This window comes from Poecile atricapillus, chromosome 1 (genome assembly GCF_030490865.1).
Source record: "Poecile atricapillus isolate bPoeAtr1 chromosome 1, bPoeAtr1.hap1, whole genome shotgun sequence".
Taxonomy (NCBI): domain Eukaryota; kingdom Metazoa; phylum Chordata; class Aves; order Passeriformes; family Paridae; genus Poecile; species Poecile atricapillus.
Window position 1 is genome coordinate 171,510,592 of NC_081249.1, and position 14,818 is coordinate 171,525,409.

The 14,818-nt window shown below is 43.4% G+C and overlaps 1 protein-coding gene across 11 annotated transcripts in view; it reads left to right on the top strand.

Annotated features, from left to right (window-relative positions):
• Window positions 1-3,484: 3,484 nt before the first annotated feature.
• The window catches only part of MARK3 (microtubule affinity regulating kinase 3), a 60,373-nt gene continuing 49,039 nt past the window's right edge, over window positions 3,485-14,818 (top strand). For 6 of the 11 annotated variants that reach the window (XM_058845343.1, XM_058845299.1, XM_058845318.1 and 3 more), the window contains exons 1-2: window positions 3,485-4,121; window positions 12,247-12,285. In XM_058845343.1, coding sequence (XP_058701326.1) covers window positions 4,071-4,121; window positions 12,247-12,285 — 90 coding nt within the window. In that variant the 5' untranslated portion in view covers window positions 3,485-4,070. The remainder of the gene's footprint in view (window positions 4,122-12,246; window positions 12,286-14,818) is intronic. The other 5 variants (XM_058845353.1, XM_058845360.1, XM_058845370.1 and 2 more) reach the window with 2 other exon arrangements.

Genomic DNA, 14,818 nt, shown 5'->3' on the forward strand with positions numbered 1-14,818 from the left:
TCTGTGAGGTGGCAGCCAAATGAGTGACACAAAAAAAGCACCTTAACTAGCAGAATCTGCTTGCTGTATGTTTTTTGAGTCATATTCTCCAGCTCTACTGCCAAAACCAAGTTTTTATAACTGCTAGCATTGTAGCCAGTACAGCTCAAAACAAAAATTGCAGCCCATTCTGGTAACATACAAACATTATCATCTAAGTCCCCCTTACAAAATCACTGCCACCACAAATAGTGATAGCACAAGAATCAGAAAGCATTATAGGATTATCAGACTGCTTTCTGAGTTTTTAAAATCTTTGTACAGGAAAAGAAATCACCTTCTGATTTGTGAATATGGCTTAAGTAGTACCTGATAATACACAGAATATTTATGGACAACAACGAAAGATGAAACCTGTACAATCAGCTTTTTTCTATGGCCCATTTTCTAAGAAAAACATGAATGCATTTTGAAATTAGCTCATCTGTTTAAATGGGAGAAGCAGAACATAGCAACAATTAAATGTAGAAGAAAGCACCTGCTATGCAGTTTGTCATTCCCTGTGCAAGTTTTGCTACACAGTAAAACCAGCTCTAATCAATGTTGTCATTTAATGGCAATAAAATAGCAAAATCAGCTACTGTTATTTTTGTGGTCTCAAGCACTTCTTCAGAAGTTCTTACTTCAAAATCCTTTTGTCAATCAAAAACATGACTCTGAAAGATACAGTCATCCCTCACAGTTCCCCTGCTCCCTGTGCCCTTTCCCCAGCCCCTTTAAATTTGGACTGCAAGTATTAAATGTGGGCTTTATCAAGGGCAATAGTGGAACTCCTACTGTATCAACAGGCCCAGGAATTGCATCTGACTATCCACCGCTGCACAGTTCCGATTTTATCAGAGTGACTACTGCTTCCATGGAGCAGAAATGCAAGTATGTAAAACACAATGCTAAGTTTAATGCCTCTTCATGCCTGTGCACAGAACTTCCACAGATCAGGACAGGCACACTCCTAGGTGCAAACAGCATTACGTGTACTTCTCACACTGCCAATCACTCTAATGTGGGCAGCTCAGCCTTCCCATGCTGGCTGGAGTGTCCACGAGCAGGGTGAGAGCACTAGGCTCGGTAACAACGCAAAGAAATCTCTGCCCAATTTTTGCCCTTCTTCTGACTCTATCATAATTCAATTTTTTACAATTTTTTACAAACACATCGTAAAGAACATATTCTACTGGCAATTGAAAAGAAAAAGATGAACCAGCAGCCCTGTGGCAAAAGCAGAGTCAGGAGATCTGGATACTTTTCCTGGCTTTGCTTTAGACTTCATGACTGACCTTGACAAGTCACATACAGACAAATCCCACTCCCTGCTCTGTGCAAAGGGTCCTGCCAGATTCCCAGGGAGAGTGGCTCCACTATGAGTGTGTATTGTCTGAGCAAATATGTATATGAATGTGCATGTACACACAGAAATATGAACATTTGCACAAGGGGTGACTCCTGAAATCCAAAATTCCTGTCATTAACACAGACCAAGACATCAGCTTAATGAGAGACTTAGGAAGGAAAATCTGCAGGTCAGATGTTGTGGAGCATTTTGTAGTCCTGATGACGAAGCAACAGACATACAACTTTACTGGGTGGCATTCAAAGGCCATCTTTCCTTGCTCACATCTCTAAAAGCAAAGGAAACATAACCTATATAGTAGGATGGATTTCAGGTCTGAGCTGGCAAATATATATGACAGCCATAAAGTTTGTCAGAGAAACACCACTTAGAAAGACAAAATGTTACTACTAGGCTGCCAGACCTGCAGATATGCCAAGTTTCTACAAATCTCACCAGACCCAGCATTTTTTCTACAGTGGTTTGTGTTTTTTCTGTTAAAAAAATAAAAACCAAACAGAAATAGGTTTGGTTTTAAACTGCCTACATACATAATGCACCAAAGTTATTTCTCTTTCTTGATTTTAATTCATAATTAGAACTACTCATGACTATACCAAGATCTTTTTTATAGACTTAAAAGGGATTGTGCAGAGTAACTAGTGGATATACAAAGAATGTTTGGATAGCCCAGGCTTCCACCCTTCTTCAACAAATGAGCCAAGCATCAAGCTGGTATGAAAACAGTGCTATAACACTGTATGGGTGTCTGATGGCGCCAGGTGAGATCTGCCAACACCAGCCTCAGACCCCTGCCAGGTGTGAACTCCCTTCTGTAACACACACACACCATCCTCTGGGCTGGGAAAGCCCAAGAAAAGGAAGGGTGTGCTTTGGCAGATGTCCCAAGGACAGAACCCTGAACACAGATGACTATTGCTGGTCTACCCAAGCCTGTGTCCCTTCCCCTGGCTGTGAGTGGGCAGGGGGATCTGTTCCCTTCCCCAGCTAAGGGCTGGATCTCTAGGGAGATCTGCCATTTCTCCAGCCACTCTGTGGCACCATCCCCTCTGCCCCACGGTGTTCCCCAAAACCTGAGCACCCCACCTCACACCGCATCTCCTCCCACCCTGGAGGGGCCGCAGCTCCCTGGAGGTCTCTTTATATTCTTTATATTCTTTATATTCCTTATAGAATCACAGAATCAGAGACTGTTAAGGGGTTGGAAGAACCCAGTGCCAACCCCCTGCCATGGGCAAGGACATCTCTCACTAGACCAGGTTGCTCAAAGCCCCATACATCTGGGCTTCAGCACTTCCAGGGATGGGGCACGCACAGTTTCTCTGAGTAACCTGTTCTGGTGCCTCACCACCCTCATGGTAAAAAAAATATTGCTAATATCTAATATAATTTTCCCCTCTTTCAATCTGTACCCATTAGTCTTTGTCCTATCACTACAGCTCCTGATGGAGCGTCCCTCTCTAGCTTCCCTGTAGCCCCTCTCAGATACTGGAAGGTTTCTGAGTTCCCCACACAATCTTCTCTTCTCCAAGCTGAACAGCCCCAACTTTCTCGATCTTTGTAGGGAAAATGCTCCAGTCCTCTTAAGCAACTTCGAGGTCCCTTCTGAACTTGCTCCAGCAGTTCCATGTCCTCCTTGTACTGGGGACACCAGAACTGTACGCAGCGCCCCAGGTGGGGTCTCACAAAGGCGAACCCCGCTCCAAGCTGTGCCGCCCCGGGGCTGCTCCGATCCCCGGAGGACGCGGGGCCGGCACGGAGGGCAGGGCCGGTCCCCGGGAGGAACGAGACAGATTCCCGGAGGACGCGGGGCCAGCACGGAGGGCAGGGCCGGTCCCCGGGAGGAACGAGACAGATTCCCGGAGGACGCGGGGCCGGCACGGAGGGCAGGGCCGGTCCCCGGGAGGAACGAGACAGATCCCCGGAGGACGCGGGGCCAGCACGGAGGGCAGGGCCGGTCCCGGCCCCGAGGCCCCCGCACACGCCGGGCGGGGGGCGGGACCTTCCGGTTCATGTCGGCGCTGGGCTGGCGCGGAGAAGCAGCGCGGCCATCTTGCCTCGTCCGGGAGCGGCGGCGGGGCGGGCGGGGGGCAGGCAGGGAGGGAGGGAGCGGCGGGCGGGCATCCACCGAGCGCCCGCAGCCCGCGGGGCGCCGGCCTTCTCGGAGCCTGGGGCGGGCCGCGATGCGAGCGGCGGCGCGGTGAAGCGGGGCCGCGGCGGGGGAAGGAGAGGGCAGACCCCGGGCGGCGGGCCTGCGCTAGCCGTGCCCCGGCGGCAGCCGAGAGAAGCCGGGCTGCGCGGCGCCCCGTTGCCGCCTCCTCCCGCCCGCCCTGCGCTCACCCCCTCCCCCCCGGAGCCGCTCCCTCGCCGCCTCCCTTTCCCCTGCTCCATCCCTTTCCTCGGCTCCATCCCCTCCCCGCTGGATGAGGCGGCCCCTTCCCCGCTGCTGACCCCTGCGGACCCCGGCTGTAGGATGAGCCCGAAGGACTCGGAGGGGGCGAGGCCGCTCCGCTCCCCGAGGAGGATCTAGTGGGGGGGCACCGACGCGACGCCGCCCCCCGCCAGGCACCTCGTCCTTCATGGTGGCTCCCTGCGACCACCATCTCGGAGCAGACGCGCAGCCCGGGGCCCGTGTGTGTGTCTGTGCGCGCCGCCGCCGCGGCCGCCCGAGTGAGGGAAAATGTCCACTCGGACTCCATTGCCCACGGTGAACGAGCGCGACACCGAGAACGTGAGTACCGCGGCCGCGGGGGACCCGCCGCACCGCGCCGCGCCCGGCCCCGCCGCGGGGCCATCGCCCCGCGGGGCGCTGTCAGCAGCCGCCCGCCGCCTGCACGCTGCCCAAATTGCCGATTTATTCTGAATTGATTATTTTTTTAACCCCTCCATAGCACGGTTCGTCGGCTCCCTGGTGTTTGCGAGCATCCCTCCCAAACCCGGTGTCCCCTCTTTAATTCCCCCTGTACTATTTGAGTGTCGCAGGGTGGCGAGGATGGGTTTGGTTATGTCGGTAGCGGGGATCCGCGGTGGGGAGGGGAGCTCTGGGGGGCTGTTGCCATCTCCTGATACGCAAACTTAGTGCTAAAGCACCCGAATAAACCTCCGGTAAACAGATGGGAATAATTCAGCTTGGCTAGGGGTGGGCTAGGTGACCTAGATAATAGGCCTCTTCCCTGCTTAATTTGCAGGGTTCTCGGTGGTAATGACGCTGTTAGGCTAGTCACCTGTTCAGATGACATTAAAAGGGTTTCTTTATTGGAATTACCCTTCGCGCAAGGGAGCCTGTTCCCTTCACACACACCGAATACCTCCTCTTCTTTTTTTTTTTTCCCCCTTTTTTTTTTTTTTTTTTTTTTTACCTTGACAAAGCCAAGGTTTAGGAATTGACACTTTATTTACAGGATTAAGTCAGTCACAAAGGTCGTATGCTAAAGGAAGAAAGAACAACAAAAAAAAGTAGTCCTACCACATGAGCATATAGCAACAAACGAGGCTCGGTAGGAGACTCCCTTTCTGCAGATAGAAACTGTGTTTCTCCTAAGTTAAAACTTACTTGATCCTGGTGTATCCTGTCTAACCATTTTTCTGCATGGGCTCTGACATGTCCACAAATGATAAACAGAAGGGAGTTGTCACTCACTGTAGTCTAAAATGAGTTGATCGGTGAACTTTGTATTCGGTTTTTTGTAAAGGCTGTCTAATATTCTTTACAAGATAGATGCTAAGCTTGATGGAGGAAGCTTTTTTATAATTTTTTTTTATAATTTTTTTTTATTTTTTTGTAAGGGCTTCTTATGTTTTGGAGTGGCATAAAAGGTGGAAACTTTGGTTAAAGATCAGGAAAAGCTGTTGGATTGTTCCAGACCATAAATAGTCCTAGAAAAGTGATGGTAGCCCCATTGTTTAAAACAAGACCAGACAAAGCATTAGAAAACATGCTGCATGGAACAATTACTGCATTACTAGGGATTTAGATTTTATTGACATAATAGGCACTTCTAACTTCTGTGATCTTTATTTGTTTTAGCACTACATGCAACCTGCAGGCTAAGGGCTGTATTGAGCAAAAAGCCAACTAAGCATATTTGGTTGTAAAATCTCAATGAGCTTCCTGTCTTGTGGAAGAAAATAATTAAAATATTATGCAGCCCTTCCTATGCCATGGGGAGAGTTGAAGTTGAAACATACTCTACAAAATACTATGCTGAGTTTATTTGGATGATTGTTTTAGTTTATACCAAACCTGGCTGGGGTTGACGAGCTCCATGCAAAGGTATGGAGGCCACATGGTAAATCATTTTAGAAAGTGTTCAGATCGGATTCACCAATTAATTCAAACTCTACTGTGGATAACTTAACAGTGGAAAGACTTAATATGTGCTCAAGGAAGCATAATTATTCACAAGCTGTGTGTTCTAGCACTTGAAGATAGATTTTTACATGTCTTCCACTTAAGGCACCTTGTTCTCACTTCAAAATATTGGTCTAACACTTCTGTTTAGTTATCTTCATAATTTGACATACATGGATTGTCTTGCTTGCAGATGAATTGCCTTAGGTTTAGAATAAGGCATATTTTTCAATTGCTGTATTCTGTGCCGGTGTCCACAGAAATACCTATAGGTAGTGATACTGAACAGGGAGTGATTAATCCAAGTACTCGCCAGATGAGTGAGCCAAGCCCCTCCCAGTACAATACCATATTCCTCAGGAAGCTCTCTGATGTTTTGGCCATCAGCTATCTAGAAATTTACCAAACTCTGTTCTGTTATGCCTTGCTTAAAAACTAAATTTAAATTTGATGTTTAATCTGTCTGAATTACCCCTACAGCTGTGAACACCAGGTCTCTTTTTTAATACCAAATGCAATAATTTTGATAGTTCAGCTAACTGTTCTTTTACCTCAAAGCTGGGTGTGTTGTGTTGGCAGGTAAATTGAGCCTTGATTCATTCTCTTTCACACAAGAGAAGTCTAATTAGTTAATATTCAGAGGACTCTTTGAAGAGGCTTAGGAGGTGCCAAGGTGTTCAGCTAGCCTTTGGGCCATGATTGTGGACCCCATTAATGCCTTCTCTCTGCTTGGAAGGTTACCACTGCTGACAAAGGCTTGGCTGGTGTTGAATCTGGTTAAAGTGTGCTGATCATAGCTATCCATGCCTATACTTGCAGTTTTGAAAATGAAGTTAGCTTCCAGAATGACAGTGAGTATAAATTATCATTGTCTGTGCTTGCAGTTAACCACGTTCAGCGGTTGGCAGGTCCTGTTGAATAAAAAAGTGTAATTGCCAGTACTTGATTTTTATTCTTTTTCCTAAGGCTTCTTATCAAGACATGCTGAAGTGGAAATACTGTCACAGTGACTTTCCCCAAAAGCTACTCAGAGCTACCAAGCCTTTAGTGCCTTTGAGATTAAAGAATTTGGCTCCAAGTCACCTGGTTTTGAGAGGAAAGGCATCCCAGATGATCTCTGATCATAGGAACTTCACACTTGGACAGTTGGAAGCTGGCTGTTGGCCTGCGATGAGCTGGCTCCTCACTGCAGAGACAGAGCAGCTCCTCTCTGGCCATGTCTTGTGCAGCAGTGGCTGCCAGCTGCTTAGGGGACAGAAGTGCAGGACAGGATCACATATTCTCCATCTTTTTAAAAAATATGTCCTGCATGTGAGAAAGAAAGCAGCAGAGACCTCCTTCATGCAAATCTGGGAGACAGGATACACACAGAAGGACTTAAGATGACAGAAGAATGAGTAAACCTGTTTTACTAGTAATGAGAAGGAAGGGAGAGAAGATGGAGGAGAATAGAGTGTGGAAACACAGTGGAAAAGGAAGATAGAAGGTGGAAAACAAAAGATGAGAGGAGTCACAGAGGAATGTGCATATGGCAGGATGGAGGACAACCAGTGACAAAGAAATAGGAGCAGAAGGAGCAAGATTGTGAGGAGTAGGACAATTATTCATTAAAAAAAATGTTCAAAGAGTGGGAAGATGATAGCAAACTATAGATAGAAACAAGGAAATACAGGTGGTATGGAGGTTGGAAGATTACTTTTTTTAACAGCATGAAATAGAAAAGAAAAATCTTGGATTAAGGAGTTTAATTAAAACCTCTGTGTTCATTGCACAGCTGTGGGGTTTTTTGCAGGAAAAAAGGGTAACTATTTTGAATGTGTTGGTTCTGCAGGCCAATCTGAATTAAAAATTTACGTAATTTGAGGAAAAGCAAGACTAAAATATACTCTTATCTCCATGACTGTGCCTAATGTGAAAAATTTGCTATTGAAAAATGCCAGCATGATGGCAACTGTGCTTGCACAAAAGGATTCTGTGCAGCAGAAGTACCACCCCCTTTTTTTTTTTTTTTTTATTTAAAAAGATTTAGTAAAAGCAGGGTTAGGTACAAAAATGTATTTTAAGATACTGGGAAAGTTAGTGCAGTATGCCTTGGTTTATTATCAATTAACTATGAAATGCATTAGAGCATTTGTAGACAATATGCAAGCTTGCATTGTTCTATATATTATTTATCAGTCTTCTCCTATTACAGATAGGTCTGTAATTGGAATGCTTTCTTCCGTAGCATGAAATCCTGTGGGTTTTTTTAAAGAAGGGACCAAGGAGGGAAGGGTTCCTGTGGCCAAGAGTTCTGATAGATTTTCTTCTACAGGACCATCTACACTATTCCATGTTTTTCACCAGTTGTAATAAATGTTCTGTTTTGAATTAAATGGGGTGAAGGTGGCAAAATAACTAGAAATAAAAAACATTTTAAGAATTCACCTGGGATTTTTTTAGTGCCAAAATTCCCTAGAGCAGAAAAAGATGCTGATGCCGACAGGCCTGGTACTGTGTACTCAGAAAATACCTGGTGAGGCTGCATGATATTGCAAGTCACCAGCTGCTAGTATTTTCACATTTTTACAGTGAGACATTTAATTCTTAGCTGTGCTGAACTGCCTGTGCTGTGGTGGTTAATCTGTTGGTTTCAGTCAGCTCACACTGATGGGAGGCTGCTGGGGGCATCAGCCTCGGGTGCCTCTTCCCACCCGCGGTTTGTGCCAGCACTAATTACCATGGGGCTGTGTGACGAGTCTGGTCAGCTCTGATCCAACTGGTACATACCCTTAAGAAAGGTGGGGTTATCCCCATTCTGTGGCTGCAAACAGAACATCCAGGTCAGGTGGGGAAGGTTAGAAATGCTTCCTGGTGTTTTTATTTTGGTTTGAATTAAGCCAGTCACAGCACAGCACCCTGGTGCTAGGGTGAGTTGAGTTGTGCCACAACTACAAACAGAGATACATATTTACAATAGTGTAATTTGGGATGTTTTGTTCTTGGAAAGAACCTTTTTTTTTTGCCCCCTTTTTACATTATTTCAGTCACTCAGAAAAAGTAGGTTGCAGGACCTTACTCCAGAAAATGTACATAGTTAGGCTTAATTCATTAGCACCACCAAATGTGGCTTATGTTGTGGCCTTAGAGGTAGCAGTCTGAAAAACAGAACACAACTACAGGAAATTGGTGAAAAGAAATGAGAGGAAATACAATATTTAGTACACTGAACTTAATGGACTTCTTCCTAGCTTTTGTTACCCACTCACCTGGTATGCTTACCTGCTCGGTTCTCCATCTGAGTTCTAGCCAAAAGATATATTCATGTTGATGTAAGCGGACAGTTCCTGTTGACAACATGTCTCAGGTGACTCAAGTCAAAGGAATTCAAAGAGTGGAGGCATTTGTCTCTCCTGATCTCCATTTCATGTGATATATAAGTAGCATGTTGTCTGCAACTTCCTCTCCTCAGTTGAATAATGTTGCCTTATGGGTGTCAGCCAGATCAAAACTGGAGGTCACTTTTTTTTTAGGCTCATGGCATATCAGTGTTGGCTCTGGTTAGCTAGGAGATCATCTGCCACTAAAATTCTTTAGAACATATGATAAATAGGTGCATACTGCTCTTAAAATATAAACCTGAAAGATACTGAGTACACCTGTGATAAGGATGAAACCCTTGGGTTAAGCGGAATTCTTGCCCCATAAAGCAGGAAGTTGCTGAGCTCAAGATATATATATATATATATACATATAAACAGAAATTGACTTTCAAATAAAATTTGTTCCTGCAGGGTTAAAGCCTAAGCAAAGTTTTCTATCTGCAAGCTCAATGTGGTTTTTGAAAACCAACTGTGAGGTGGTTGGGTTTTTTTCTTTTTTGTTTAGCATGTAATTACTAACAGTGATGATTCTGGAAACAACTTAGTTGGCAGTATTGTTGATGAAGAATAGAATATGGTTGGCTTTTTAGCTATTATTCCCCAGGCTGATGTCAATAAATATCCATTTTAATCAGCAGTAAAGGAATTTTGGCTGGAAAGATATGATGAATGTCAGATCTTGATAATGTGAAGCAACAAAAGAGCTTTTAAAGAGCTTTTCTAACTGGCACCAGACTTATCTTTTTGATTATATAAGCAGGATTTCTTCACTGTTGTGTTGTTCAGTGCTAATCATGGAATTACAAGATCACTCTCTTTCATATGCTGTATAGACCATGAACCAAATACTGCCAAACACATCACAGAGGCTGTAGTGGTTTTACATGGGAGGACTCTTGAGCCAGACCCTGTATGTCTGCGGGGGGAGTATCCTTCCTTTGCTGAGGACTGTTAGTGCTTTGCTGTCAGCACATCCCCACTCTGGTCTTCAGGGCAGTGCTGCACTTGTCACTAGCAATTCCCACTGCAATTCCCACTGCTGGCCAGTGGCCAGAATTAGGAGTGTGCATGTGTTGCTTTGGGTAGCAGTGTTCCCTCTGCCAGGTGAAAGTGTCCTGTGTCCCTGCTGCCCACCTCCATCAAGCTGCCAAGTGTAGGGCATTGCATTGCTGTGCTCACTTTGAGCTGGATCTGCCGTGTCCTGACCATTATTCCTGTTTTTTTTCTTTTATTTTGCCTTCCCCACTGAGGTGTGGAGGAATTAGGAATGTGTGTCAGAGGTATATCTTCCATGTGCTAAAGGCTGTTTACTCTTCAGGTTTCCCCTTTAATCCAGTGGTTTGACAGATCTGACCTAATTAAAATAGCCACTCGTTTTCATGAATGTCATACCATTACATGAATGAACACTATGACGGGCTGAGAACTGCACAGTGAAATCTTTCCCTTTTGACAATGGAGGCATCCCAATTAGTGTTTTCTCTCCTTTAACATCTATATTATATTTCTAGAAGGTCTGCTTATCTCCCTTGATGAATTCTGACTCGTTCAGTTGTTCCACTCGATCACAACATCCATGATGGTTGGGCCGTAGCCCACATCAGTGAATAAATCTTCTCTCGTGGGTTGATAACTTCAGTCAGTGCCACATTAGGTGCATAGCATTTTTCTTCGTAGGAGACCCTTTAAAATTTTGAGATGGAAGCTGTGACTGTTTACCATTAAGATAGATTATGGAGCAAGCTAGTCTAAAAACTGCCTTTTAATTATATATGTTGGAACCAAATAATTGGTTATGCATACATCAACATATGCATACTTGGTCTGACAGAATCCACCTCACTTCATATCCTGATTTGTGCCTTGGTCACTGGTAGGAGGGAAGTAAAATCAGGACAAGTACAGGACATCTTCTCCTGATGCATTTCTGTTTAATAATCTAGGAAAATATTATAATACTTTATAATACACGATGATTTAGGGAATCCCAGGGTAGTAGCTGGTATATAAACAATTGTGGTTGAGTGTTTGCTGTGACACCCTTTGGTGGCTGCCAGAAACATAAGTCTCTGTTTTGACTTTCCAGTAGAATTCCTTCGTCAGCAGTTGCAGGATGCCCTGCTGTGCTATTTCAGGGATATCTGTGCTCAGTAAGATGCTACCTCTGTGCATATCCTTAGGGCTACCTTTTTGCTCTTACACTGAGTAGTACTCAGCAGTCTGTGTGTTCTTAAAGATGTTAATGAGAACGGGAAATAAAATACAACACATTGTTGGGAAGGGCTACAGTGAAATTTTGTCTTTGCATGTTTGATTTTAAATACTTCTGAGATTTTTTTTAAAAAATAAACTATGATATGGTTCCTGTTAAGCTTTTCTATAAATGAGAGTGCTAGTGGGAAGTGCAGAGCCAGAAATTACCATGTATTTATGTATTGTGTGCCCAGGTTAAGGTAAAGATGTAATTTAGTGTCTCAAATGTTTGTGTCCTGGAATACTTACATTATTAGCATTATAAGGTATAGGCTTTAAGTACAGTTTGTTCTTACTACAATTAAAAAATCTGAATGAAATGAAGCTGTCATGATTGTTACTCGTCTGACAGCTTTCCAAGAAATTCTATAATATTACCTTGTAGTATTTCAGGTAGAGGTGAGGTAACAGTTGAAGTAATAAACATCCCTGGCGACTTCAATAAGATTAAATTTTATTTGTTCATTTTTGCTGATGATAAGCTAGTTCTCACTATTTAATTAAATAAGTACTTTTAAAAAGTTGATGCCATTTGTTCTCCCCTCTGTTTCAGAAAGAGTTTCCTATTTACTGTAATTAAACATGGATTTTTGCTGGTCTTGGACATTCTGATTTCTTACTGTTTTTCAGCTCTTCAAATGGACATCAGGTTCTGTTTCTTTCAGGTTTTTCCTCAACTTCTGGCACCTTCTTAAACAGTTCAAGAACTTTGATACTAGTCATCCCCTGCCCTGGGTGTTTCTAATCTGAAACCATACAGATACTGGATAAAACTAACATCTACCAAAAATATTTCAGTTGTTGACACCTTCATACTTCATTTGCTTTTTACTTTTTTTCCTTTTCTTTTTTTCTTTCTCTTCATGCTAATCATTATCTGGCTATGAAAGGATGTCGGCTCATCATTGGGGGAAGGCTTTTGCGAAAAGGTGGGTTTTGTGTTGTGTTCCAAATATAGTTGGTCTTGAGTTCAGTCCCTCCCTTGCAATAAGCTCTCTCACAAATAAAGATGCTTTACTTCATTTCCTTCTGGGCTGAGTAATAATAGGGTGGGGCTGAGGGGAGGAGGAGAATGTTTTGTTTTGGGGTTTTTTTAATGACAAAGGTTGTCCTGCTAGCTTGAAAATGGATGGTGCAAAAAAAAGAAAAATATTTAAAGTGTTTGGAAGATTTTTAAATGCAACCTGCTGCATGCCAAGATATGGAAGAAAGTGCTTTATTGTCAGGAGTGGATTTCAGGAGACTTTTCTTTTAAAAGAGGCGGTGACTGGCAAACCTGAAGTTGAACAAAGTACCCAATCTCCTTGCCTCAGTTTCCCTCTACAGTGTAATGGTCTTGCTGTACATGAAGACTGATATTTTGGGAATCACTCAGCCATTGTGAGTTCATTAGAAAGTGTTATTCTTACACAGAAAGCACCTCCAGGAAATACAACTCACCTACCACAATGTATGGAAACTTATTACAAATAAACACATGCTGATTTTAAATCTTATGTTTTTAAGACAAACACCATATCTTCTTGAAACCTTATAAATGTGGACCTGGAAAAGAAGCCTGAAATGGAACAGTTTTGGGGAGGGGTCAGTGTAGTGAGGGAGACAAAATCTGTGGATTTGAGAGAAAAGACAAATGATCTGCATCTCAGTTTGGAGAGCAGAGGGTGCTATTGCCGTTTCTCTGGGCTGAGATTGGCACTAATCTGTTTGCTGAGGAAACTGCCCTGGGATGTACTTGGGCACAGCCAGATGCTACACAAGACAGTGCATGATTTGAGCTTTTATTGGACCACCTATATTTTGCTTTTTGCCTACACCATTTAGCTTTCCATCTGCCTATCACAGCTTCTTGAAAATGACTAGGTTGGGAGAAACACTTTCACTCAGTTTTGAGTTTATGCTCTTCATTTCCATATGCAAAAGAAAATCCATGTTGAAATGGACAATCTGTTTTCTGTGGTTTTTAGAAAGCTTGTTGTCTGTTCAGTATAATAATGTAACTGACAGAGGAAGGACTTGCTGATAGATTTATTTATGTAAAGTGGAATATAGTCCAAATTAGATATGGTTGCCAATGGCTAGATTTCTACAGAATGAAACATGGCTTTGAGCAAATCAGTTGGAGAGAACTGAACTGCTTAGGAACTCACAGCTTGATACTGAAAACGCACAGCTGAAAAAGGTCATATTCTTGAAAAGAAATAATCTGGGTTGGGGTGGAAATGCAAACCGCCATACAAGGAGATTGTGTTCAGTTTATCAACCCTAGTCCAAATGAGTTTGCAGCTTTTAATTCTGTCCTTTAAATGCAAAGCTAGGAAGCATGAAAAGATGATGGGACACAAGAAGTCATTTCTCAAGAGGACAGTGAAGCTCTCAAGACATTAACTGGGTGGTTTACTGTGTGGAATAGAGTTAGTATAACAGAATCTTTCCTTTACCTGACAGTGCTTATGTGAAGTAAGGTATGAGTTAGATCAATTTTGACTAACCCGTTCTCTGGCTTGGGAATGTCATACCTGATGCCCACATCTCAGCTGCTTGTTAGGATAGCTCAGAACTAGCAGTGTTTTAGTTCAAGCACAGGGCAGCACAATTAATGTTTTCAGAGTCAGCTGCATGGTTCAAAAACTGTTGAATTCAAGTTGTTGAATCTGTCTGCTGGAGAGCCTAAGCTAACAAGCCCTGCTGGGAGGCAGTCTGGCTCCTGCTGAAGCCAGCTTGTGCTGAGTGCCCAGGTGTGGAAGGGCTGTAGTTTAAATAGTTCTGATACACTTATTTTTCAGAGGAAAGTTATCAACTCAGTGAAGTGCAGTGTAAGTAGTACAGTTGTATTCCTAGTATGCTGTACTTGAACTGAAATGAACCTTCCTCTAATATATCCAAGAAATATCCCCATGGCCCTGTACAGAACATCCTGGTCCCTGATCACCAGGGGTAGCAATGTAAGAGGATGTTAGCATCTAGCATCAGCAGTTGCTGCTTTTTTCTAGCTGGTCTGAATAATTTGACACTAAAAGGTATGAAAGGAGCTGACAGAGAAGTTCTCTGCATTGTGTGTTGCAAGGTTTGTTAGAAGTCAAAGTTTAGGGAAATAGAGAAGATTGGCATTACTATGCCAGTACACAGAGGCATGGCTAAGATGAACAATCAGCAGCAGCCTGACATTCAGGACATGCGAAATACTGAAATTATTAAATAGGATTTCACTGGCTTTAGTACATTAGTAGTACCTTCAGTGGTTGACTGCTTTCCTTCCTCTCCTTGAGAATTACTGATGGATAAACACTTACCCAGTTGTTGTAGGTCTCAAGATATTATTGACAACACTGAATTATTATCAAGCCTTGAATTTTTACTGGCTATTGTTACAGGTGTGCTTCTTGTTCTTGTGCCAGTTCTTAGTAGTTTGGAAAAACACGTGTATACTTGCTCCTGAAAACTGATAAAATTGCTAGACTA